At 54.5% G+C, this 22,990-nt stretch overlaps 1 protein-coding gene across 1 annotated transcript in view; it reads left to right on the top strand.

The window, feature by feature from the left end:
* Positions 1-22,990, top strand: part of FAH (fumarylacetoacetate hydrolase) — a 35,190-nt gene that overhangs the window by 9,419 nt on the left and 2,781 nt on the right. The window contains 12 exon segments of the mRNA XM_076052681.1: positions 3,296-3,423; positions 6,446-6,495; positions 8,156-8,246; positions 9,229-9,272; positions 9,275-9,325; positions 10,514-10,566; positions 11,082-11,181; positions 11,639-11,769; positions 14,050-14,125; positions 19,197-19,243; positions 20,440-20,541; positions 22,249-22,366. Coding sequence (XP_075908796.1) covers positions 3,296-3,423; positions 6,446-6,495; positions 8,156-8,246; positions 9,229-9,272; positions 9,275-9,325; positions 10,514-10,566; positions 11,082-11,181; positions 11,639-11,769; positions 14,050-14,125; positions 19,197-19,243; positions 20,440-20,541; positions 22,249-22,366 — 991 coding nt within the window.

Here is a 22,990-nt window from a genome sequence, read left to right as displayed (position 1 = left end):
ATGAAAACATTGGCTACAACCGGAGATAAGGAAGAACCCATTTGGGGTACCTTCAGCTTGTTTGTAGAATGTTCCATTCCAGGTGAAGTAAGTGTTGGTGAGCCAGTGTCTAACCAGAGCCGCTACATCAGCATTCAGTCCTTGTTGGACCAAATCTTCAATGATTGCAACGGTGGCAGGCGCAGGAACTTTGGTAAACAAAGATACCGCATCGAAACTGACGAGCAAATCACCTGGAGATAGTGAGATGTCCTTAATTCACGATACCGTTGCTCGTTCTTACATTTACATGCAAATTTCATCACTAGCCCCGCCCAAATTTCGATTTAAAGCTTTCGTGAACTGCAGGGATTCATATTCTTGGTTCTTTCGGTAAAGTCACTTAGAAGGGAAACAATAAAATAATAAAAATATAAGACAATAAAAACAATACATTTTCTTGCTGTGCTTTTCACACCTGATGATGATTGCTTGCGTTGCAGTCGAAACGCCGTGAGAATTTTATTGTTTTATATTTTTTAATTATTTTATTGTTTCCCTTCTACGTGGTGGTGACTTAACCGAAAGAACCAAGAATATATAGCCCCGCCCACTTGGCTTATGACCCTTGGGCTCCGCCCATCTGAAACCTTTAAAACAACCTGCCTCAGCAGCTCTCTCGCAATTGTTTCACCTGATGACGATTGCTTGTGTTGCGATCGAAATGTCGTGATTTTTTTTTTCCTCTCTACGTGGCTTTTACCGAAATACCCAAAGAATATGGAGGAGTCTCTATTGGTTCGTAAGCGGAGGAGCCCCTGTGCTCGTCCGTAAGTGGAGGAGTCTCGATTGGTTCGTAAGCGGAGGAGGTTCGGTTGGTTCGTAAGCGGAGGAGTCAATTAGTTTGTCAGCGGAGGAGTCTCAATTGGTTCGTAAGCGGAGGAGCCCCCTGTGCTCGTCCGTAAGTGGAGGAGTCTCAATTGGTTCGTAAGTGGGGGAACCCCTGTGTTCGTCCGTAAGTGGAGGAGTCTCTATTGGTTCGTAAGCGGAGGAGTCTCTATGGGTTCGTAAGTGGAGGAGCCGCTGTGCTCGTCCGTAAGTGGAGGAGTCTCAATTGGTTCGTAAGTGGAGGAGCCGCTGTGCTCCTCCGTAAGTGGAGGAGTCTCAATTGGTTCGTAAGTGGAGGAGCCGCTGTGCTCCTCCGTAAGTGGAGGAGTCTCAATTGGTTCGTAAGCGGAAGAGCCGCTGTGATCGTCCGTAAGTGGAGGAGTCTCAATTGGTTCGTAAGCGGAGGAATATTCTTAGTTTTTTCGGTTAAGTCACGTTGAAGAGAAACAACAAAATAATAAAATATATATAAAACAATAAAAAATTCTCACGACGTTTCGACCATAACTCAAACGGTCGTCTTCAGGTGTGTTGGTTCGCATAAATTTATTTTTAAACGGCGCATTTATTTATTTATAAAAAACGTTAGCGCCACGCGCAGCGATTTGGCAGTTTACCCAGGACTAGTCCATCTATATTCTGAAAAGAGGAGGGGGGAGACGAAATTTTTTATAATGTATGCTGTCTGAAAGCCACTGTAAGCGTGAACAATCAATTAAGACCTGAAATGGTTTATCAAATCTTTCCAATGATTGCTAAGATAGAATCCATCTTCTCGGTTGAAATTGTCTCTGTGCTTGTATATGTGGATAGCCTCATGAACGAATCTCTCATGGAAGCCAGATGGCTTACAAAGAACCTCTGTCTTGGAAAAGTCAATGGCATGTGAGCCTACTGAATTAGAACAATGATCTGCTACGGTCGAGGTGTTGGTCCTACCGTGTTTAAGGTCTGCTTTGTGTTCACGAATGCGGTCCGAGACATGGCGTTTGGTTTCTCCAATGTAACTACTACCACAGAGGCAACTTAGTTTGTAGACACCAGGGTATTGTATGTCCGGAATCACATCTTTTACAGACGGAACCAGATCACGGATTTTATGTAATGTGTTGAAACGGACCTGGATCTTGTGTTTATTCAAGATTTTGGAGATCTTTTTTGTGATCCCAGCAATGTAGGGTAAAGTGATGCTTTTGAAAGGCTCCTCAAGAGGGTTCTTCTTCATGGTTTGAGTGATAGCTTTGCGGATTGTATAGTCGGAGTAACCATTAGCCCTAAGAGCTTGGTGTACGTGCTTGAGTTCACTGCTTATGTGTTCCTGGTCGGATATGCATTGGGCTCTATGATACAGAGTGTTGATGAGAGAATTCTTCTTTTTTAATAAATAAATAAATGCGCCGTTTAAAAATACATTTATGCGAACCAACACACCTGAAGACGACCGTTTGAGTTATGGTCGAAACGTCGTGAGAATGTTTTATTGTTTTATATATTTTATTATTTTGTTGTTTCTCTTCAACGTGACTTTACCGAAAAAACTAAGAATATGAATTACTGCAGTCACGAAAGCTTTCAATCAAAATTTAAGCGGAGGAATCTCAATTGGTTCGTAAGCAGAGGAGCCCCTGTGCTCGTCCGCAAGTGGAGGAGTCTCTATTGGTTCGTAAGCGGAGGAGTCTCTTGGTTCTTTAGCGGAGGAGCCCCTGTGCTCGTCCGTAAGTGGAGGAGTCTCAATTGGTTCGTAAGTGGAGGAGCCGCTGTGCTCCTCCGTAAGTGGAGGAGTCTCAATTGGTTCGTAAGCGGAGGAATCTCAATTGGTTCGTAAGCGGAGGAGCCCCTGTGCTCATCCGTAAGTGGAGGAGTCTCAATTGGTTCGTAAGCGGAGGAATCTCAATTGGTTCGTAAGCGGAGGAGCCCCTGTGCTCATCCGCAAGTGGAGGAGTCTCTATTGGTTCGTAAGCGGAGGAGTCTCTTGGTTCTTTAGCGGAGGAGCCCCTGTGCTCGTCCGTAAGTGGAGGAGTCTCAATTGGTTCGTAAGTGGAGGAGTCTCTATTGGTTCGTATGCGGAGGAGCCCCCGTGCTCGTCCGTAAGTGGAGGAGCCGCTGTGCTCGTCCGTAAGTGGAGGAGTCTCAATTGGTTCGTAAATGGAGGAGTTTCAATTGGTTCGTAAGCGGAGGAGTCTATTGGTTCGTAAGCGGAGGAGCCTCTGTGCTAGTCCGTAAGTGGAGGAGCCGCTGTGCTCGTCCGTAAGTGGAGGAGTCTCAATTGGTTCGTAAGCGGAGGAGTTTCAATTGGTTCGTAAGCGGAGGAGTCAAATGGTTCGTAAGCGGAGGAGTCTCTTGGTTCGTAAGCGGAGGAGCCCCTGTGCTCGTCCGTAAGTGGAGGAGTCCGCGTGCCACCTTTTCTGGCCCCCCCGCACGAGCGCAGGCGTCTCTGAACGGGCTGATGGCGCTGGGCGGCGGCGCGTGGAGGGAGCTGCGTGAGGCGCTGCAGCGCCTCCTCGCCTCCACGGGAGGCGGTGGAGCCCTGCGGGACGACGCCACCCTGCGCCGGCGGTGAGCGCCGGCGGGGACGCCCCGGGGGACGCTGGCGACCAGCCCGGCATGGGGGGGGGGGGGGTGGGGTGATGGCGGGGGTGGAGGGGGTTGCTGGGGGGGAAGGTGGGGGGTAGGCCTCGGCAAGGCAAGGTAACGTACCCCTTTTTACTGGGTGAAAGGGTAAACGTGTCGACCGTGGAGTAAGGCCGAGGGGTAGGGCCAAGGTAGCGTTGAAGTCTTACCCGCTAAATACTCTGTTTACCGCTCGCTCAAATCTCCGTGGCGCAGTCCGTGGCCTCCCTGTCAACCCGCGACCAGTTTGAGACGGACCGCGTTCTGGAGGTCGGGAACAGCAGTCGATGTGGGACAGCGGCGTGTGCCTTCCCGCGGGAGCACGCACGCCCTACGACCGGATGGAGGGGTGATCCCCGTGCGTGGCAAGGAACGCGGCAGTGCGTGCACTGCGTGCACCGCCGCGGGTGGTTTTTTTCCTCCCACGCGAACGCGCCGGGGTGAGAGAAGCCCCGCCTCAAGAAGCTCGCCGAGGCGCCGGCCCCGGGCGGCGGGGCCGGCGCCTCGGCGAGCCGCCGGTAAAGTTTGAGAACGCGGTGGGTTGATTTTCGTTCACCCAAGGTGCAAATCTCCCTGCGAGCCGCCGGCAGCGACGAGCCCTTAGGGGGCCACACTTTGACGCGGGGATACGGGGGGGGCCCGTCGAGCCGCAGGCTTGTCGGGCTTCACGCCATCGTGCTGCCCGTCGCTCGGGGCGTTCTATCTCCTTTACCTGGACGTCGCCACCTCGCTCGGACGGTCACGGTGCACCGGATCGACACCACATCCGGCGCGGGGACCATTCGGTCCGGATCGAGCGGACCAAAGCGCCGAACTGCGCTCGGCGCTCGGCGCCGTCGGGCGCGGCGAGGTCGCCCGGCGGCCGTGCCGCCGCGGAGGCCGCGGTCGCCAAGCTCGCCGGCGAGGAGCCGACGAGCACGGGGCGGAATTCGACGTTTCGGCGTGGGCGACGGCGCCGTCAAAGAGGCGTGTCGCGTCGGACACCGTCGGGGCGCGCTTCCGGGATGCGAGCGGCGTCGGCGCCCTCTCCGGACGTGCAGTGGGCAGGCGTCGAGGGCTTGGCCCAGCGTTCCTTGCGAATGCCGCGCCAGGTCGCGACCCCGTCGTCGGCGGCGGCGGCGGCGGGCCGCAAGTCGGCATTGGATCCCGTGCCGGTGGCGACGGAGCACCTGGTCCGTCGCCACCGGCGACCGCGGTGAAGCCGCCCTCCGAGCGGTCGACGAGCCCTTGGCCCGCCCGCGACCGGGGACGAAGGCCGAGCTGGTGCGGCGCCGCACCAGCTCCTAGCGGAATCCACAGCTGCCGACAACGGCAGAGCCGTACACGAGCTGGCCACACTGAAGGCCCCACGGTCCGCTCCGTCCTGCAGCGCCGTGGCTCAGGACGCGCTCGCGATCCCGCTCACGTGGTGGAGGAGCGGGTCGCTGCTCGGCACCCCGCCGCTCGGCAACGTCGGCAGCTCCGGCGACGACCGGCGGCGAAGAGGCCGATCGATCGTTTTCCGAGCCGTGGGGCGTCACGAGCGCCCAGCGCCTCCGTTGACGTCACGCGGTGGCGTGGTCTCCCCGCAAAGAGCGTGCTGCACGCCCACGACACGATGGCCTGCGACTGCTCGGGAGCGCCGGCGACGTCGGCTCCCTGCGAACGCGCGAATAGCCGAGCCGGCCGGGAGTTTGGCGCGCGTTCGCCGGTCGCTGCCGACGGCGCTCTTCACCCGGTCCACCACGTGCCTGCTCTCGCGGATCGCGGCCGGCTGCCTGAAGGCCCCCCACCCCACCCCCCCCCCCCCCCCCCCCCCCCCGTCTAACCGGGCCGGAGCGCCGCAGGATCTTATTGCCCGTCGTTCGTCCGAGGACGATGGGCAGTGACGAACAACTTGATCAGGTTGTTGGACGAGATGACGAGATCGTCGTCGGCCAAGACGGCTGGGACGAGGGGGGTTATGGAGGACGGTGTCGTCAACAGCCTCAATGCCCGATTCGAGAGTTTTCTGTACGAATGAAGCCCTCTACCTCGCATTTACCTTTCATAAACCTTTTTCACGTGTAGTAGTACCCCGGTAATTACCCTGCAATCGGGTCATTTGTATGGGGTAAGGGTGAGAAGGTAGGGTGAAGGTAGGCTCGTTGTTTTTAGCTTTTACCTTGCCTTGCCACGGACTAGTTGGGGGGTTGGTGGGGGGGGGGGGGTTGCGGGGTTGGTGGGGGGGTTGGGGGTGTGGGGGGGGGACAGGACCCCACAGGTGCTGTGGGTTGACCGATGTGCCAGGCTAGGTGCAGGAGGAGGTCACGGGACAGACCCAGGTGCCGTGGATTGACTGGCTGAGATGACTGGCAGATGCACACACACACACAAAGGTGGCCAGGCGTGGTGATTGTGTGACTGTCTTTATGTGTGTGACTGTGTGACTGTCTTTGTGTGTCTGTGTGTGACTGTGTGTGTCTTTTTGTGTCTGTGTGTGACTGTGTGAGTGTCTTTGTGTGTCTGTGTGTGGCTGTGTGAGTGTCTTTGTGTGTCTGTGTGTGACTGTGTGAGTGTCTTTGTGTGTCTGTGTGTGACTGTGTGAGTGTCTTTTGTGTCTGTGTGTGAGTGTCTTTGTGTGTCTGTGTGTGAGTGTCTTTGTGTGTCTGTGTGTGAGTGTCTGTGTGTGACTGTGTGAGTGTCTTTGTGTGTCTGTGTGTGAGTGTCTTTGTGTCTTTGTGTGTCTGTGTGTGAGTGTCTTTGTGTCTTTGTGTGTCTGTGTGTGAGTGTCTTTGTGTCTTTGTGTGTCTGTGTGTGAGTGTCTTTGTGTGTCTGTGTGTGGCTGTGTGAGTGTCTTTGTGTGTCTGTGTGTGTCTGTGTGTGACTGTGTGAGTGTATATGCGGCGGTGGTGGTGGTGGTGGTGCAGGCGGTTAACAAAGCACTTGCCCCCACAATCTGTTTTGAAGCTAACACGGGAGGGATCTTTGTCTTTATCTTTGCCGTCAGGGCATTCACGCTGCGAGAAGAGGCGACCATGCACCTCCCCGCCAACATCGGTGAGCGGCGCGTGGCATCAGTGGAAACTCCACGTTCCTCTGGCGAGAGCGAGTCTGTTCGACAGGCAACTACCGTTGACCCCGACACCCCACACTCCACAGAGTGGTATTCATTTTATCAAGACCCCGGAGAGAAGTGTGATGGGTTTGAATCAATGCCTCCACCAGGATGGGGACTCGCCGGCGACGATTATCTGAGCCGGTCCTGGGCCTCCCCTAGGTCGGCTCGGCCTCAAATGAGTCAGGCTGCTGTGATGGCGAAATGTTAACTACCTCGCCTGGTATGCAGGAGGTCGTGGGTTCGATCCCGACCCTGACGTCTGCTGCTGTATATTTGGAGTTTGCGGTGTCTCTCTCTCATCATCATCACGGTGGCTAGGAGATGTTAACTACCTCACCTGGTATACAGGAGGTCGTGGGTTCGATCCCGACCCTGACGCCTGCTGTGGATTTGGAATTTGCGGTGTCTCTCTCTCATCATCATCACGGTGGCTAGGAGATGTTAACTACCTCACCTGGTATACAGGAGGTCGTGGGTTCGATCCCGACCCTGACGCCTGCTGTGGATTTGGAATTTGCGGTGTCTCTCTCTCATCATCATCACGGTGGCTATGAGATGTTAACTACCTCGCCTGGTATACAGGAGATCGTGGGTTCTATCCCAACCCTGACGCCTGCTGCTGCTGTATATTTTGAGTTTGCGGCGTCTCTCTCTCTCTCACTCCCCGTGGTCACGTGGTTTTTTTTCTCCGGGTCCTCCGGTTTTTCCCTCCACAGATAGAATCGACGTCACGCTTTCGGAAGCGCTTCGAGTGCTCTGCATTTCCACACGATGATAAACCACTTTGTCGGTCTATCATTTGTGGCCAGGTCGATTCTGAAAAAGAGCTGAGTGGGCTTGACCTGCTCAAATTAAAACTATGTATTAAATATCTTTAAGTTTAAACCTGGTGCGGTGTGTAAACATCACAACTGGGGAGGCAAGGCAGCCGTAGGGTGGTGCTGGCCACCCACGCCCTCGTGTGCCTTGCCGGCCTTCATAGGCGCTGCTCGCTAACAGCACTTGCCCCGACAGTCTGCTGAGGCTATACAGTCTGTCAGCAGTTGTCTTTGCATGAGTGGGTTTGGTTGATAGGGTAGGTGAGTGGGTGGGTCGGTGGGTGAGGGAGGGAGTGGGTGGGTGGGTGAGTGGGTCGGCGAGTGAGTGGGTGGGTGGGTGAGAGAGGGAGTGGGTGGGTGGGCGAGTGGGTGGGTGAGTGGGTGGATGAGAGAGGGAGTGGGTGGGTGGGTGAGTGAGAGAGGGAGTGGGTGGGCGAGTGGGTGGGTTGGGTAGGGAGTCGTTGGGTGGGTGGGTGAGTGAGTGAGAGAGGGAGTGGGCGAGTGGGCGGCTGAGTGGGCGGCTGAGTGGGCGGCTGAGTGGTCGGCTGAGTGAGTGGGATGAGTGAGCGAACCCATTTGAGAGAGACAGAGACACCCAGACCCGGGGATTGAACCCAGGTTCTCGGCCGTGCTGGCTGCGTACCTTCGGACACGGCCATTGTGAACCTCACGCCCCCCCCCCCCCCCCGAGCACAGCCCCCCAAATGGTTTGTTTAAATGGCGAGGTGGGGGGGGGGGTGCGATTCACAATAGCACCTTTGTTTAAATGTCGTGAGTGCAGGAGACTACACAGACTTCTACTCCTCACGGGACCACGCCACCAACGTGGGGATCATGTTCCGCGGTCCCGACAACGCTCTCATGCCCAACTGGTGAGAGGGGGACGGAGAGAGAGGGAGAGAGACTCACACAGCCAGCTCACAGATCAACTCCACTCACTCTCCTACCTCTCCTGCCTCTCTCATCTCACTCCCCTCCACGCACTCCCCTACCTCTCCCCTCTCATCGCACTGTAGCCCCCTGGTGAGCATGGTTGTGGTGAGCTTGGTAGTGGTGAGCGTGGCGGCGGTGGTGAGCGTGGCGGCGGTGGTGAACGTGGCGGAGGTGGTGAGCGTGGTGGTGGCGGTGGTGGTGAGCGTGGTGAGCGTGGTGGTGGTGGTGAGCATGGTGGTGGTGGTGAGTGTGGTGGTGAGTGTGGTGGTGAGCGTGGTGGTGAGCGTAGTGGCGGTGGTGAGCGTGGTGGCGGTGGTGGTGAGCGTGGTGGTGAGCGTGGTGGTGAGCGTGGTGGTGAGCGTGGTGGTGAGCGTAGTCACGGTGGTGGTGGTGAGCGTGACGGTAGTGAGCGTGGTGATGGTGGTGGTGGTGAGCATGGTGACGGTGGTGAGCGTGGTGGTGGTGGTGGTGAGCGTGGTGATGGTGGTGAGCGTGGTGATGGTGGTGAGCGTGGTGATGGTGGTGAGCGTGGTGGCGGTGGTGAGCGTGGTGGTGAGCGTGGTGGTGGTGGTGGTGAGCGTGACGGTGGTGAGCATGGTGGTGGTGGTGGTGGTGAGCTTGGTGATGGTGGTGGTGAGCGTGGTGGTGAGCGTAGTGGCGGTGGTGAGCGTGGTGGTGGTGGTGGTGGTGAGCGTGGCGGTGGTGGTGGTGGTGGTGAGCGTAGTGGCGGTGGTGGTGGTGGTGAGCGTGGTGGCGGTGGTGGTGGTGGTGAGCGTGGTGGCGGTGGTGGTGGTGGTGAGCGTGGTGGCGGTAGTGATGGTGGTGGTGAGCGTGGTGGCGATGGTGGTGGTGGTGAGCTTGGTGGTGGTGGTGAGCGTGGTGGTGAGCTTAGTGGCGGTGGTGGTGGTGAGCGTGGTGCAGGCTGCACCTCCCGGTGGGCTACCACGGCCGTGCCTCCTCCGTGGTGCCGTGGGGACTCCGATTCGCCGCCCCCACGGGCAGACGCGGCCCCACGACGGTGAGCCCACACCTCCCGTCCAGCGGCACGCACGTACACACGCACACACTTGCACACACTTACACACACTACGCGCACACACTACACACACGCACGCACTTGACACACACGTGTGTGAGGGTCTGCGTGTGGTGGTGGGCGTGGGTGTCCGTGCCTGTGCGTGTGTGTGTATGCGTGTGTGTGCGTGTGTAGGTGTGCGTGTTAGTGTATCTAAGCACCTGCCTGGGTATTTTGTACCATCGGACACTCCACCCCCACAACTCCCAATCGGTGATGGGGCAGTTGTGGAGAGAGTGGAGAGTTTCCCATACCTGGGCAGTGTGCTTATGACCGACTCCGGTTTAACAGCAGAGGTCTTACTCCGAATCAGTCGAGCGGCAATATCTTTTCATCGGTTGCGTAACGCTGTGTGGAAGCTACCTGGTCTGTCGCTCCGCACTAAGCTTCAGGTCTTCTCGGCCATGGTCATTCCCTCCCTTCTCTTCGCTTGCGAAACGTGGACCCCCGTAATGGAACATCTTCGCCGGTTAGGACCTCACAATCCTTGAAAGATCTGGGCAAGGTTCCATCGGTGAGCTCCTCCGGCAGGCAAGGCTTCGTTGGCTGGGTCATGTAGCCCGCATGCCCAGCCACCGCATGCCTAAACAGCTTTTGTTCGGCCGGATCGAGGGGGTTCTAAACGGGCGCGGCACGGGCTAGAGAAGAGATGGAATGATGTGGTACAGGAGGACGTGGAGCTGAGTGGACTTGCCGATGACGGGTACCAGCGGTGTCAAGATCGGCCTCTGTGGAGGAGGCTCGTGAAGGACGCTACTGGGCAGTTGGAGGTAGTCGCCCTCCAACAACAACGGAGGGCGGAGGAGCGACGCTCACAACAGCGAGCGGAGCACCGGGTGGCTAAAGCACAGCAGGTTGGCACAGTAGGGGGCACAGGTGGTGCATCAGCCAGTCATCTCAGTCAGTCGACCCGTGGCACCTGGGTCTGCCCCGTGACCTCCTGCCCGCGGGCGTTCGACACTTCACGTGGCCTCAGGGTGCACATAGCCTGGCACAAGCATTGTGGTGACGTCACCGCCACTTAGTGGCGAATGGCGGTTGTTGTTGTTGTGGTGTGTGTGCGGTTGTGGGTGTGTGTGTGTGTGACACGACTGTGTTCCCGTGCGTACGTGTGTGTGTGTGTGCGTGTAGACCAGCCCCCCGTGTTCGGAGCGAGCCGCCTGCTGGACTTCGAGCTGGAGATGGTAACAACAACGCAGCGTGCGTCCACCCCGGTTCACCCCGCCGTGTTTCTATTAGCCTCACGACAACAACAACAGCAACAACAACACCGCTACTACCTCGCGCCCGTCCCCTTCGCTCGCGAGGGGGACGTTAAAGATCCCCGTGACGTCACGCGGAAGAGTGACGTCATCGTGAGCCGCCGCTCTCTGACGGTCCAACGTCACCCCCCCCTCTCCCCCTCCCTCCCCCCCTCTCTCTCCCTCCCCCTATATCCTTCACTCTCTCTCCCCTCCCTCCCTCCCTCCCTCCCTCCCTCTCCCTCCCCCTCCCCCTCTCTATCTCCATCTCGCCCTCTTTCTCTCCCTCGCTCTCTCCCACTCTCCGTCTCTCCTTTGCTCTCCTTCACTCTCTCCCTCCCTCCCTCCTCCCTCTCTCCCTCCCTGCCCCTCTCTCTCCCGCTCTCCCCCCCCCTCCCTCTCCCACTCTCTCCCCCCTCTCCCCCATCTCCCCCCCCCCCACCCCGCGTGACCCCCAGGCCTTCTTTGTGGGGCCCGGCAATCGGCTGGGCGAGCCCATTGCCATCGAGCGCGCGCAGGATCACATCTTCGGCATGGTGCTCATGAACGACTGGAGCGGTGAGTCACAACAACAACAACCACAACCACAACAATAATAACAACAACCACAGCAACACGCACAGCAACAGCAATCACAACCATAACAACATTCACAACAACAATCACAACCATAACCACAATCACAACAACAATCACAACAACCACAACAACAATCACACCAACAATGACAACAACAACCACAATGACCGTCACAACGCTGCAGTTCGACTAGTAACAGTTTGACGAGTGTCCACTCATTGCCTGCGTAGAGAGAGAGTGAGAGGGTGACTATGATGATGACAACGATGATCATGACGATTATGGTGATGACGATAATCACGACGATGATCACGACGATTATGATGACGACGACGATGATAATGATGACGACAATGGTTATGACGATGTTGACGATGACGATGATCAAGAGGTGGAGGAATCCTCCATAATCTCACTGCCCCTCCCCGCCGCTCAGCCCGCGACATCCAGAAGTGGGAGTACGTGCCGCTGGGGCCCTTCCTGGGCAAGAACTTCGGCACCTCCATCTCCCCCTGGGTGGTCACCATGGAGGCGCTGGCACCGTTCGCGCTGCCCAACGCCAAGCAGGTGCGGCGGTGACGCGAGTGCCCGGTCGGCATGGCAACCCACGGTCACCCAAGGTCACCCACGGTGACCCACGGTCACCCACGGTCACCCACGGCCACCCAAGGTCACCCACGGTCACCCACGGCCACGCAAGGTCACCCAAGGTCACCCACGGTCACCTACGGTGATCCACGGTCACCCACGGTCACACAAGGTCACACAAGGTCACCCACGGTGATCCACGGTGACCCGCGGTCACCCACGGCCACCCACGGCCACCCAAGGTCACCCAAGGTCACCCACGGTCACCCACGGTGACCCACGGTGACCCACGGTCACCCAAGGTCACCCACGGTGACCCACAGTGACCAACGGTCACCCACGGCCTCCCACGGTCACCCAAGGTCACCCAAGGTCACCCAAGGTCACCCACGGTGACCCACGGCAACCCACGGTCACCCACGGCCACCAAAGGTCAACCACAGTGATCCACGGTCACCCAAGGTCACCCAAGGTCACCCAAGGTCACCCACGGTCACCCACGGTGACCCACGGTCACCCAAGGTCACCCACGGTGACCCACGGCACGAGCCGCACATTCACCGCGGCCCGCCCGTCGTTCACCATCCGGTGCGCTGCATGCGGCACGGCGGTGGCAGTTACGAACCCGGCTATCCAGGTTCGGTCGTTAGCCTCCCCTAGGTCTGCTCGGCCTCAAATGAGTACCCGGGAGACAAAGGCGGCGGTCACACAACTCCATCGCGTGTGTGTAGGTGTGTGTAGGTGTGTGTAGGTGTGTGTAGGTGTGTGCCGTTCCGGCCTTCATAGGTGCTCGCCAACAGCACTTGTCCCGACAGACTGTTACAGGCTACACCGGGGAGGGGGGGGTGGGTCTTTGTGTAGGTGTGTGTGTAGGTGTGTAGGTGTGTGTGTGTGTAAGTGTGTGTGTAAGTGTGTGTAGGTGTGTGTGTAGGTGTGTAGGTGTGTGTGTAGGTGTGTGTGTGTGTAGGTGTGTAGGTGTGTATCCGGTAAAACAAACCCCTACCTCCTCGTGGTGCTGGACGGGCAACGCTGTCGTGGACAGTGCTGTGGGGGAGGAGGGCCAATTCCAATTGGCCTTTCCCCTCATGGCGTCTGTGACCACCACAGCGGCTAAATGGGGGCTCTGGATGGGTGCGAGGGGCTGGTAACCCCTCCACCTTCAATTAACTACCACTAAACTATGACCGAAAAATGTAATGAACAAGCTTGTGCCGGAGGCCCCGGGGGTACAGGCGTCTATGACGTCTCCTGGCCAAACCCCATTTGGCGGAGCCAGGAGATTGAATCTTTACCCTCGGAGCTCCTCCAGAAACAACAAAAAACCACTTGCTAGGCACGCTGAGGAGAGGCTTGCGGAGCCCCTATGCAGTTTCAGGAAAGGGCGGTCCTGCACAGATGCCATATTTTCGGTCCGTTTGCTACAGCAGATGTGTAGGGAATTCCAACAAGACTTACATATCTGCTTTATTGACCTGGTCAAGGCCTATGATAACATCTTCGCTGGTTAGAAACATTTTGGCTGGCCTGCCTACGATCCATCCTGGGTTTAACCAGGCTGGATTGTGTGAGGAGCTCACAAATCCTTGAAAGATCTGGGCAAGGTCCCATCGGTGAGCTCCTCCGGCAGGCAAGGCTGCGTTGGCTGGGTCATGTAGCCCGCATGCCCAGCCACCGCATGCCGAAACAGCTCCTCTGGCAGGCAAGGCTGCGTTGGCTGGGTCATGTAGCCCGCATGCCCAGTCACCGCATGCCTAAACAGCTTTTGTTCGGCCGGATCGAGGGGCCTTAATGGGTGCGACACGGGCTAGAGAAGAGATGGAGTGATGTGGTACAGGAGGACGTGGAGCTGAGTGGACTTGCCGATGACCGGTACCAGCGGTGTCAAGATCGGCCTCTGTGGAGGAGGCTCGTGAAGGACGCTACTGGGCAGTTGGAGGTAGTCGCCCTCCAACAACAACGGAGGGCGGAGGAGCGACGCTCACAACAACGAGCGGAGCGCCGGGTGGCTAAAGCACAGCAGGTTGGCACAGTAGGGGGCACAGGTGGTGCATCAGCCAGTCATCTCAGTCATCTTAGTCAATCGACCCGTGGCACCTGGGTCTGCCCCGTGAACTCCTGCCCGCGGGCGTTCGACACTTCACGTGGCCTCAATGTGCACATAGCCTGGCACAAGCGCCGTGGTGATGTCACCGCCACTTAGTGGCGAATGGCGGTTGTTGTTGTTGTAGGGGGGGGGATATTTGTCTTTGTGAAATGCAGGAGCCGCCGCCGCTCCCGTACCTGCAGCACGCCGACGCCTTCTCCTTCAACATCGACCTCAGCGTGGGGATCCGCGGTGAGCGCTCCTCCTGCTCTGCCTCGTCGTCTTCGTCGTTGTCATCGCCATCGATGTCGTCGCCGTCATCGCTGTCATGGTTATAGTTGTCGTCATCATTGTCATGGTTATAGTTGTCGTCATCGTTGGCGTGGTCATGGTTGTCGTCATCGTTGTCATGGTCATAGTTGTCGTCATCGTTGTCGTGGTCATAGTTGTCGTCATCGTTGTCATGGTTATAGTTGTCGTCATCGTTGTCATGGTTATAGTTGTCGTCATCGTTGTCATGGTTATAGTTGTCGTCATCGTTGTCATGGTCATGGTTGTCGTCGTCGTTGTCATGGTCATGGTTGTCGTCATCGTTGTCATGGTTATAGTTGTCGTCATCGTTGTCATGGTTATAGTTGTCGTCATCGTTGTCATGGTTATAGTTGTCGTCATCGTTGTCATGGTTATAGTTGTCGTCATCGTTGTCATGGTTATAGTTGTCGTCATCGTTGTCATGGTTATAGTTGTCGTCATCGTTGTCATGGTTATGGTTGTCATGGTCATAGTTGTCATGGTCATGGTTGTCGTCATCGTTGTCATGGTTATGGTTGTCATGGTCATAGTTGTCATGGTCATAGTTGTCGTCATCGTTGTCATGGTTATGGTTGTCATGGTCATAGTTGTCATGGTCATGGTTGTCGTCATCGTTGTCATGGTCATGGTTGTCGTCATCGTTGTCGTGGTCATAGTTGTCGTCATCGTTGTCGTGGTTATAGTTGTCGTCATCGTTGTCATGGTTATAGTTGTCGTCATCGTTGTCATGGTTATAGTTGTCGTCATCGTTGTCATGGTTATAGTTGTCGTCATGGTTGTCATGGTTATAGTTGTCGTCATCGTTGTCATGGTTATAGTTGTCGTCATCGTTGTCATGGTCATAGTTGTCGTCATCGTTGTCATGGTCATAGTTGTCGTCATCGTTGTCATGGTCATGGTTGTCGTCATCGTTGTCATGGTCATAGTTGTCATCATCGTTGTCATGGTTATAGTTGTCGTCATCGTTGTCATGGTTATAGTTGTCGTCATCGTTGTCATGGTTATAGTTGTCGTCATCGTTGTCATGGTTATAGTTGTCGTCATCGTTGTCATGGTTATAGTTGTCGTCATCGTTGTCATGGTTATAGTTGTCGTCATCGTTGTCATGGTTATAGTTGTCGTCATCGTTGTCATGGTTATAGTTGTCGTCATCGTTGTCATGGTTATAGTTGTCGTCATCGTTGTCATGGTTATAGTTGTCATCATTGTCATGGTTATAGTTGTCATCATTGTCATGGTCATAGTTGTCATCATCGTTGTCATGGTTATAGTTGTCGTCATCGTTGTCATGGTCATGGTTGTCGTCATCGTTGTCATGGTTATAGTTGTCGTCATCGTTGTCATGGTTATAGTTGTCGTCATCGTTGTCATGGTTATAGTTGTCGTCATCGTTGTCATGGTTATAGTTGTCGTCATCGTTGTCATGGTCATGGTTGTCGTCATCGTTGTCATGGTTATGGTTGTCATGGTCATAGTTGTCATGGTCATGGTTGTCGTCATCGTTGTCATGGTTATGGTTGTCATGGTCATAGTTGTCATGGTCATAGTTGTCGTCATCGTTGTCATGGTTATAGTTGTCGTCATCGTTGTCATGGTTATAGTTGTCGTCATCGTTGTCATGGTTATAGTTGTCGTCATCGTTGTCATGGTCATGGTTGTCGTCGTCGTTGTCATGGTCATGGTTGTCGTCATCGTTGTCATGGTTATAGTTGTCGTCATCGTTGTCATGGTTATAGTTGTCGTCATCGTTGTCATGGTTATAGTTGTCGTCATCGTTGTCATGGTTATAGTTGTCGTCATCGTTGTCATGGTTATAGTTGTCGTCATCGTTGTCATGGTTATAGTTGTCGTCATCGTTGTCATGGTTATGGTTGTCATGGTCATAGTTGTCATGGTCATGGTTGTCGTCATCGTTGTCATGGTTATGGTTGTCATGGTCATAGTTGTCATGGTCATAGTTGTCGTCATCGTTGTCATGGTTATGGTTGTCATGGTCATAGTTGTCATGGTCATGGTTGTCGTCATCGTTGTCATGGTCATGGTTGTCGTCATCGTTGTCGTGGTCATAGTTGTCGTCATCGTTGTCGTGGTTATAGTTGTCGTCATCGTTGTCATGGTTATAGTTGTCGTCATCGTTGTCATGGTTATAGTTGTCGTCATCGTTGTCATGGTTATAGTTGTCGTCATGGTTGTCATGGTTATAGTTGTCGTCATCGTTGTCATGGTTATAGTTGTCGTCATCGTTGTCATGGTCATAGTTGTCGTCATCGTTGTCATGGTCATAGTTGTCGTCATCGTTGTCATGGTCATGGTTGTCGTCATCGTTGTCATGGTCATAGTTGTCGTCATCGTTGTCATGGTTATAGTTATCGTTGTCATGGTTATAGTTGTCGTCATCGTTGTCATGGTTATAGTTGTCGTCATCGTTGTCATGGTTATAGTTGTCGTCATCGTTGTCATGGTTATAGTTGTCGTCATCGTTGTCATGGTTATAGTTGTCGTCATCGTTGTCATGGTTATAGTTGTCGTCATCGTTGTCATGGTTATAGTTGTCGTCATCGTTGTCATGGTTATAGTTGTCGTCATCGTTGTCATGGTTATAGTTGTCATCATTGTCATGGTTATAGTTGTCATCATTGTCATGGTCATAGTTGTCATCATCGTTGTCATGGTTATAGTTGTCGTCATCGTTGTCATGGTCATGGTTGTCGTCATCGTTGTCATGGTTATAGTTGTCGTCATCGTTGTCATGGTTATAGTTGTCGTCATCGTTGTCATGGTTATAGTTGTCGTCATCGTTGTCATGGTTATAGTTGTCGTCATCGTTGTCATGGTCATGGTTGTCGTCATCGTTGTCATGGTTATGGTTGTCATGGTCATAGTTGTCATGGTCATGGTTGTCGTCATCGTTGTCATGGTTATGGTTGTCATGGTCATAGTTGTCATGGTCATAGTTGTCGTCATCGTTGTCATGGTTATGGTTGTCATGGTCATAGTTGTCATGGTCATGGTTGTCGTCATCGTTGTCATGGTCATGGTTGTCGTCATCGTTGTCGTGGTCATGGTTGTCGTCATCGTTGTCGTGGTTATAGTTGTCGTCATCGTTGTCGTGGTTATAGTTGTCGTCATCGTTGTCATGGTTATAGTTGTCGTCATCGTTGTCATGGTTATAGTTGTCGTCATGGTTGTCATGGTTATAGTTGTCATCATCGTTGTCATGGTTATAGTTGTCGTCATCGTTGTCATGGTCATAGTTGTCGTCATCGTTGTCATGGTCATAGTTGTCGTCATCGTTGTCATGGTCATGGTTGTCGTCATCGTTGTCATGGTCATAGTTGTCATCATCGTTGTCATGGTTATAGTTGTCGTCATCGTTGTCATGGTTATAGTTGTCGTCATCGTTGTCATGGTTATAGTTGTCGTCATCGTTGTCATGGTTATAGTTGTCGTCATCGTTGTCATGGTTATAGTTGTCGTCATCGTTGTCATGGTTATAGTTGTCGTCATCATTGTCATGGTTATAGTTGTCGTCATCGTTGTCATGGTTATAGTTGTCGTCATCGTTGTCATGGTTATAGTTGTCGTCATCGTTGTCATGGTTATAGTTGTCATCATTGTCATGGTTATAGTTGTCATCATTGTCATGGTCATAGTTGTCATCATCGTTGTCATGGTTATAGTTGTCGTCATCGTTGTCATGGTCATGGTTGTCGTCATCGTTGTCATGGTTATAGTTGTCGTCATCGTTGTCATGGTTATAGTTGTCGTCATCGTTGTCATGGTTATAGTTGTCGTCATCGTTGTCATGGTTATAGTTGTCGTCATCGTTGTCATGGTCATGGTTGTCGTCATCGTTGTCATGGTTATAGTTGTCGTCATCGTTGTCATGGTTATAGTTGTCGTCATCGTTGTCATGGTTATAGTTGTCGTCATCGTTGTCATGGTCATGGTTGTCGTCATCGTTGTCATGGTTATGGTTGTCATGGTCATAGTTGTCATGGTCATAGTTGTCGTCATCGTTGTCATGGTCATGGTTGTCATCATCGTTGTCATGGTTATAGTTGTCGTCATCGTTGTCATGGTTATAGTTGTTGTCATCGTTGTCATGGTCATAGTTGTCGTCATCGTTGTCATGGTCATGGTTGTCGTCATCGTTGTCATGGTTATAGTTGTCGTCATCGTTGTCATGGTCATAGTTGTCGTCATCATTGTCATGGTTATAGTTGTCGTCATCGTTGTCATGGTTATAGTTGTCGTCATCGTTGTCATGGTCATGGTTGTCATCATCGTTGTCATGGTCATGGTTATCGTCGCCGTCATGGTCATCGTCATTGATTTCCTCGTCATCAATGTTGTCGTCGTCATTGTCGTCATTCTCGTCGTCGAAGGTCATCGTTGTCCTCACTGTCGCCGTCGTCATGGATGTCATCATCGTCATCATCGTTATCGTCGTCATTATCGTCTTCGTCATTGTCGTCATCGTCATCGTCGTCGTCTTCATCATCGTCGTCTTCATCATCGTCGTCATCGTCATCGTCGTCGTCATCGTCATCACCAGCCCATTCTCTCTTAGAGCAGGACTTGGTGTCCCATAAAGGAACCTGCGTGGAAGTGGATGTCACAAAGCTACTTCCGAGATCCGCTTCTCATTCACGTGATCACTGCGGCATGCTGCTGTGTATTTGGAGTTTTCGTGTCTCTCTCTCTCCCCCTCTCTCTCCCCGTGGCCGCGTGGATTTTTCTAGAGGCCCTCCCGATTTGTCTCCCCACGATCTAGAATCAATGTCGCGCGTTCAGAGCATCGTTGTCCACGCGGCGATGACGATGATAAGCCGCTGAGCGTCAGCTGAGTGATGGCCGTTACCTGGTACAACACGCAAGTCAAATGAGAATTAAGCAACGGGACCCACCCTGCAACTTGCGATCGTCTTCAGGGAAAGGGTTAACGCGAGGCGGCGAGGGTGAACTTGGTGATGGGTAACCGGCGTGTTCGTGTCCACTGCCCCCTCAGGAGAGGGGATGGCTGAGCCGGCGACCGTCTGCAAATCCAACTTCAAGGTTGGTACCCAGATCAATGCCACCACGCACCACTCTCCTGCCTCTCCCCCTCTCATCTCACTCCACTCCCCTCCACCCACTCTCCCCCTCTCATCTCACTCCACTCCCCTCCACCCACTCTCCTACCTCTCCTCTCTCATCTCACTCCACTCCCCTCCACGCTCTCTCCTGCCTCTCCCCTCTCATCTCACTCCACTCCCCTCCACCCACTCTCCTGCCTCTCCCCTCTCATCTCACTCCACTCACTCTCCTGCCTCTCCCCTCTCATCTCACTCCACTCCCCTCCACCCACTCTCCCCCTCTCATCTCACTCCACTCCCCTCCACGCTCTCTCCTGCCTCTCCCCTCTCATCTCACTCCACTCCCCACCACGCTCTCTCCTCCCTCTCCACTCTCATCTCACTCCACTCCCCTCCACGCTCTCTCCTGCCTCTCCCCTCTCATCTCACTCCACTCCCCACCACGCTCTCTCCTACCTCTCCCCTCCCATCTCGCTCCCCTCCCGCGCAATGCACTTTTCTCCCACACCTATAAACACTCAACGTTAATTGTGGCCGATAAAACCTTGATAATAGAGAGAGAGAGAGGACCATCGTTGGTAAGCTCCGGCTGCCCCTCATCACCACGTGGCTGCTGCTGCCTTCCCACTCCGCGTCTGTGGCTCCTCCTCCTGGAGCCTCGCTCCCTCAGTCTCTCTCTCTCTCCCTCCGAGTCATCCTCTCTCTTTCTCATTCACTAGGCGAGCGAGTTGTGGGTGAGTTGTACGGGTGAGCGGTGCGGGTGAGCGTTGCGGGTGAGCGGTGCGGGTGAGCGTTGCGAGTGAGCGGTGCGGGTGAGCGTTGCGGGTGAGCGGTGCGGGTGAGCGTTGGGGTTGAGCGGTGGGGTTGAGCGGTGGGGTTGAGCGGTGCGGGTGAGCGGTGCGGGTGAGTTGTATGGGTGAGCTGTATGCGTGAGTTGTATGGGTGAGCAGTTGCAGGTGAGTTTTATGGATGAGCTGTATGGGTGAGCTGTACGGGTGAGCGTTGCGGGTGAGCTGTACGGGTGAGCGTTGCGGGTGAGCTGTACGGGTGAGCGGTGCAGGTGAGCTGTACGGGTGAGCGTTGCGGGTGAGCTGTACGGGTGAGCGGTGCAGGTGAGCTGTACGGGTGAGCGTTGTGGGTGAGTAACCGTGCCACGTGACGCCCCCCCCCCCCCAGCACATGTACTGGAGCATGAAGCAGCAGCTGGCACACCACACGGCCTCCGGCTGCAACGTGCGTCCCGGAGACCTGCTGGCGTCCGGCACCATCAGCGGCCCGGTGAGCGGCGGCACGCCAGGCCCGCACAACCACCACCGCCATGACGACAACAACCACCACTACAATAACAACCACCACCGCCACGACAACAACAACCACCGCCACGACAACAACCACCACCACCACCGCCACGACAACAACAACCACCGCCACGACAACAACAACCACCACCGCCACGACAACAACAACCACCACTACAATAACAACCACCACCACCACGACAACAACAACCACCGCCACGACAACAACCACCACCACCACCGCCACGACAACAACAACCACCGCCACGACAACAACAACCACCACCGCCACGACAACAACAACCACCACTACAATAACAACCACCACCACCACTACGACAACAACCACCACCACGACAACAACAACCACCACCATGACAACAACCACCACCACGACAACAACTACCACCACCACGACAACAACAACCACCACCATGACAACAACCACCACCACGACAACAACCACCACCGCCACGACAACAACCACCACCACGACAACAACCACCACCGCCACGACAACAACCACCACCACGACAACAACTACCACCACCACGACAACAACAACCACCACCATGACAACAACCACCACCACGACAACAACCACCACCACCACGACAACAACAACCACTACGACAACAACAACCACCACCACGACAACAACAACCACCGCCACGACAACAACAACAACCATTTGTGATAGCGTCGTGGCTATCACAAATGACAGCTCACCGAAGTGGCTCATCATCGTCATCATCGTCATCGTCATCGTCGTCGTCATCGTCACCGTCACCATCATCGTCATCATCATCATCATCGTCGTCACCGTGTGGACATTTCTAGCAGCAGTCAAACTCTCTAAAGGCGGTGGTGTTGTTGTTGATTCTCAATGTGGGGGGATAAACCGGAGGACCTGGAGAAAAATCCACGCGACCACGGGGAGAGAGAGGGAGCGAGAGACACAAGCTACAAATATACAGCAAGCTTTTACTTTTTCGATTTAAAGCTTTCGTGACTGCTGGGATTCATATTCGTGGTTCTTTCGGTAAAGTCACCACCACGTAGACTTTACCGGAAGAACCCAGAATACAGCAGCAAGCTTCAGGGTCGGGATCGAACCCATGACCTCCTGCATACCAGGCGAGGTAGTTAACATCTCCTAGCCACCGTGATGATGATGATGAGAGAGAGACACGCAAACTCCAAATATACAGCAGGCATCAAGGTTCAGATCGAACCCACGACCTCCTCCATACCAGGCGAGGTAGTCAACATATCATATCTACCGTGATGATGATGATAATGAGAGACACGCAAACTCCAAATACACAGCAGGTGTCAGGGTCGGGATTGAACCCACAACCTCCTGCATACCAGGCGAGGTAGTTAACATATCCTAACCACCGTGATGATGATGATGATGATGAGAGAGAGAGACACGCAAACTCCAAATATACAGCAGTTGCTTCGTCAGGATCGGGATTGAACCCACGACCTCCCGCATACCAGGCGAGGTAGTTAACATCTCCTAGCCACCGTGGCGCCCCCTATCCCCCCAAGGTGCTTTGGGCCGTCAGCCACGAGCGTCACCTTTGCACCAACCCCCCCCCCCGCACTCCCCCTCTTCCCTCCCCCTCTTCCCTCCCCCTCTTCCCCCCCCCGCCACCGGACGTTGTCCATCCCGGTGCAGGAGCCGGGGAGCTTCGGCTCCATGCTGGAGCTGTCGTGGAAGGGCACCAAGAGCGTGGACCTGGGCGGTGGGAACACTCGGAAGTTCCTCCAGGACGGAGATGAAGTGATCATCACAGGTGGGCCGGACGTCAGCGCTAGCAGCGCACAACAACAACACACCTACTCGGTCACTCGCTTGCACAATCACTCACTCGCACACACACTCGCCCACTCACCCACTCACCCACTCGCCCACTCACCCACTCGCCCACTCACCCACTCGCCCACTCACCTACTCAACCACTCACCCACTCACCTACTCAACCACTCACCCACTCAACCACTCACTCACTCACCCACTCAGTCACTCGCTCACCCACACACTGACTCGCTCACCCACACACTCACTCGCTCACTCACCCACTCACTCATTCACTTACCCTCTCGCTCACCCACACACTCACCCACTCACTCACCTACTCTCTCACCCACTCACTCACCTACTCTCTCACCCACTCACTCATTCACCCACTCACTCATTCACCCACTCACTCATTCACCCACTCACCCACCCACCCACTCACCCACCCACCCACTCACCCACCCACCCACTCACCCACCCACCCACTCACCCACCCACTTACTCACCCACTCACCCATTAATTCACTCTACCACTCACCCATTAATTCACTCATTCACTCACCCACTCACTCACCCACCCACTCACTCACCCACCCACTCACTCACCCACTCACTCACC

This window comes from Petromyzon marinus, chromosome 57 (assembly GCF_048934315.1).
Source record: "Petromyzon marinus isolate PM22_M1 ecotype Great Lakes invasive population chromosome 57, UKy_Petmar_22M1.pri1.0, whole genome shotgun sequence".
Classification (NCBI taxonomy): Eukaryota; Metazoa; Chordata; class Hyperoartia; order Petromyzontiformes; family Petromyzontidae; genus Petromyzon; species Petromyzon marinus.
Note: the sequence above shows the minus strand (reverse complement) of the source record. Positions and strands in the feature narration are given on the sequence as shown.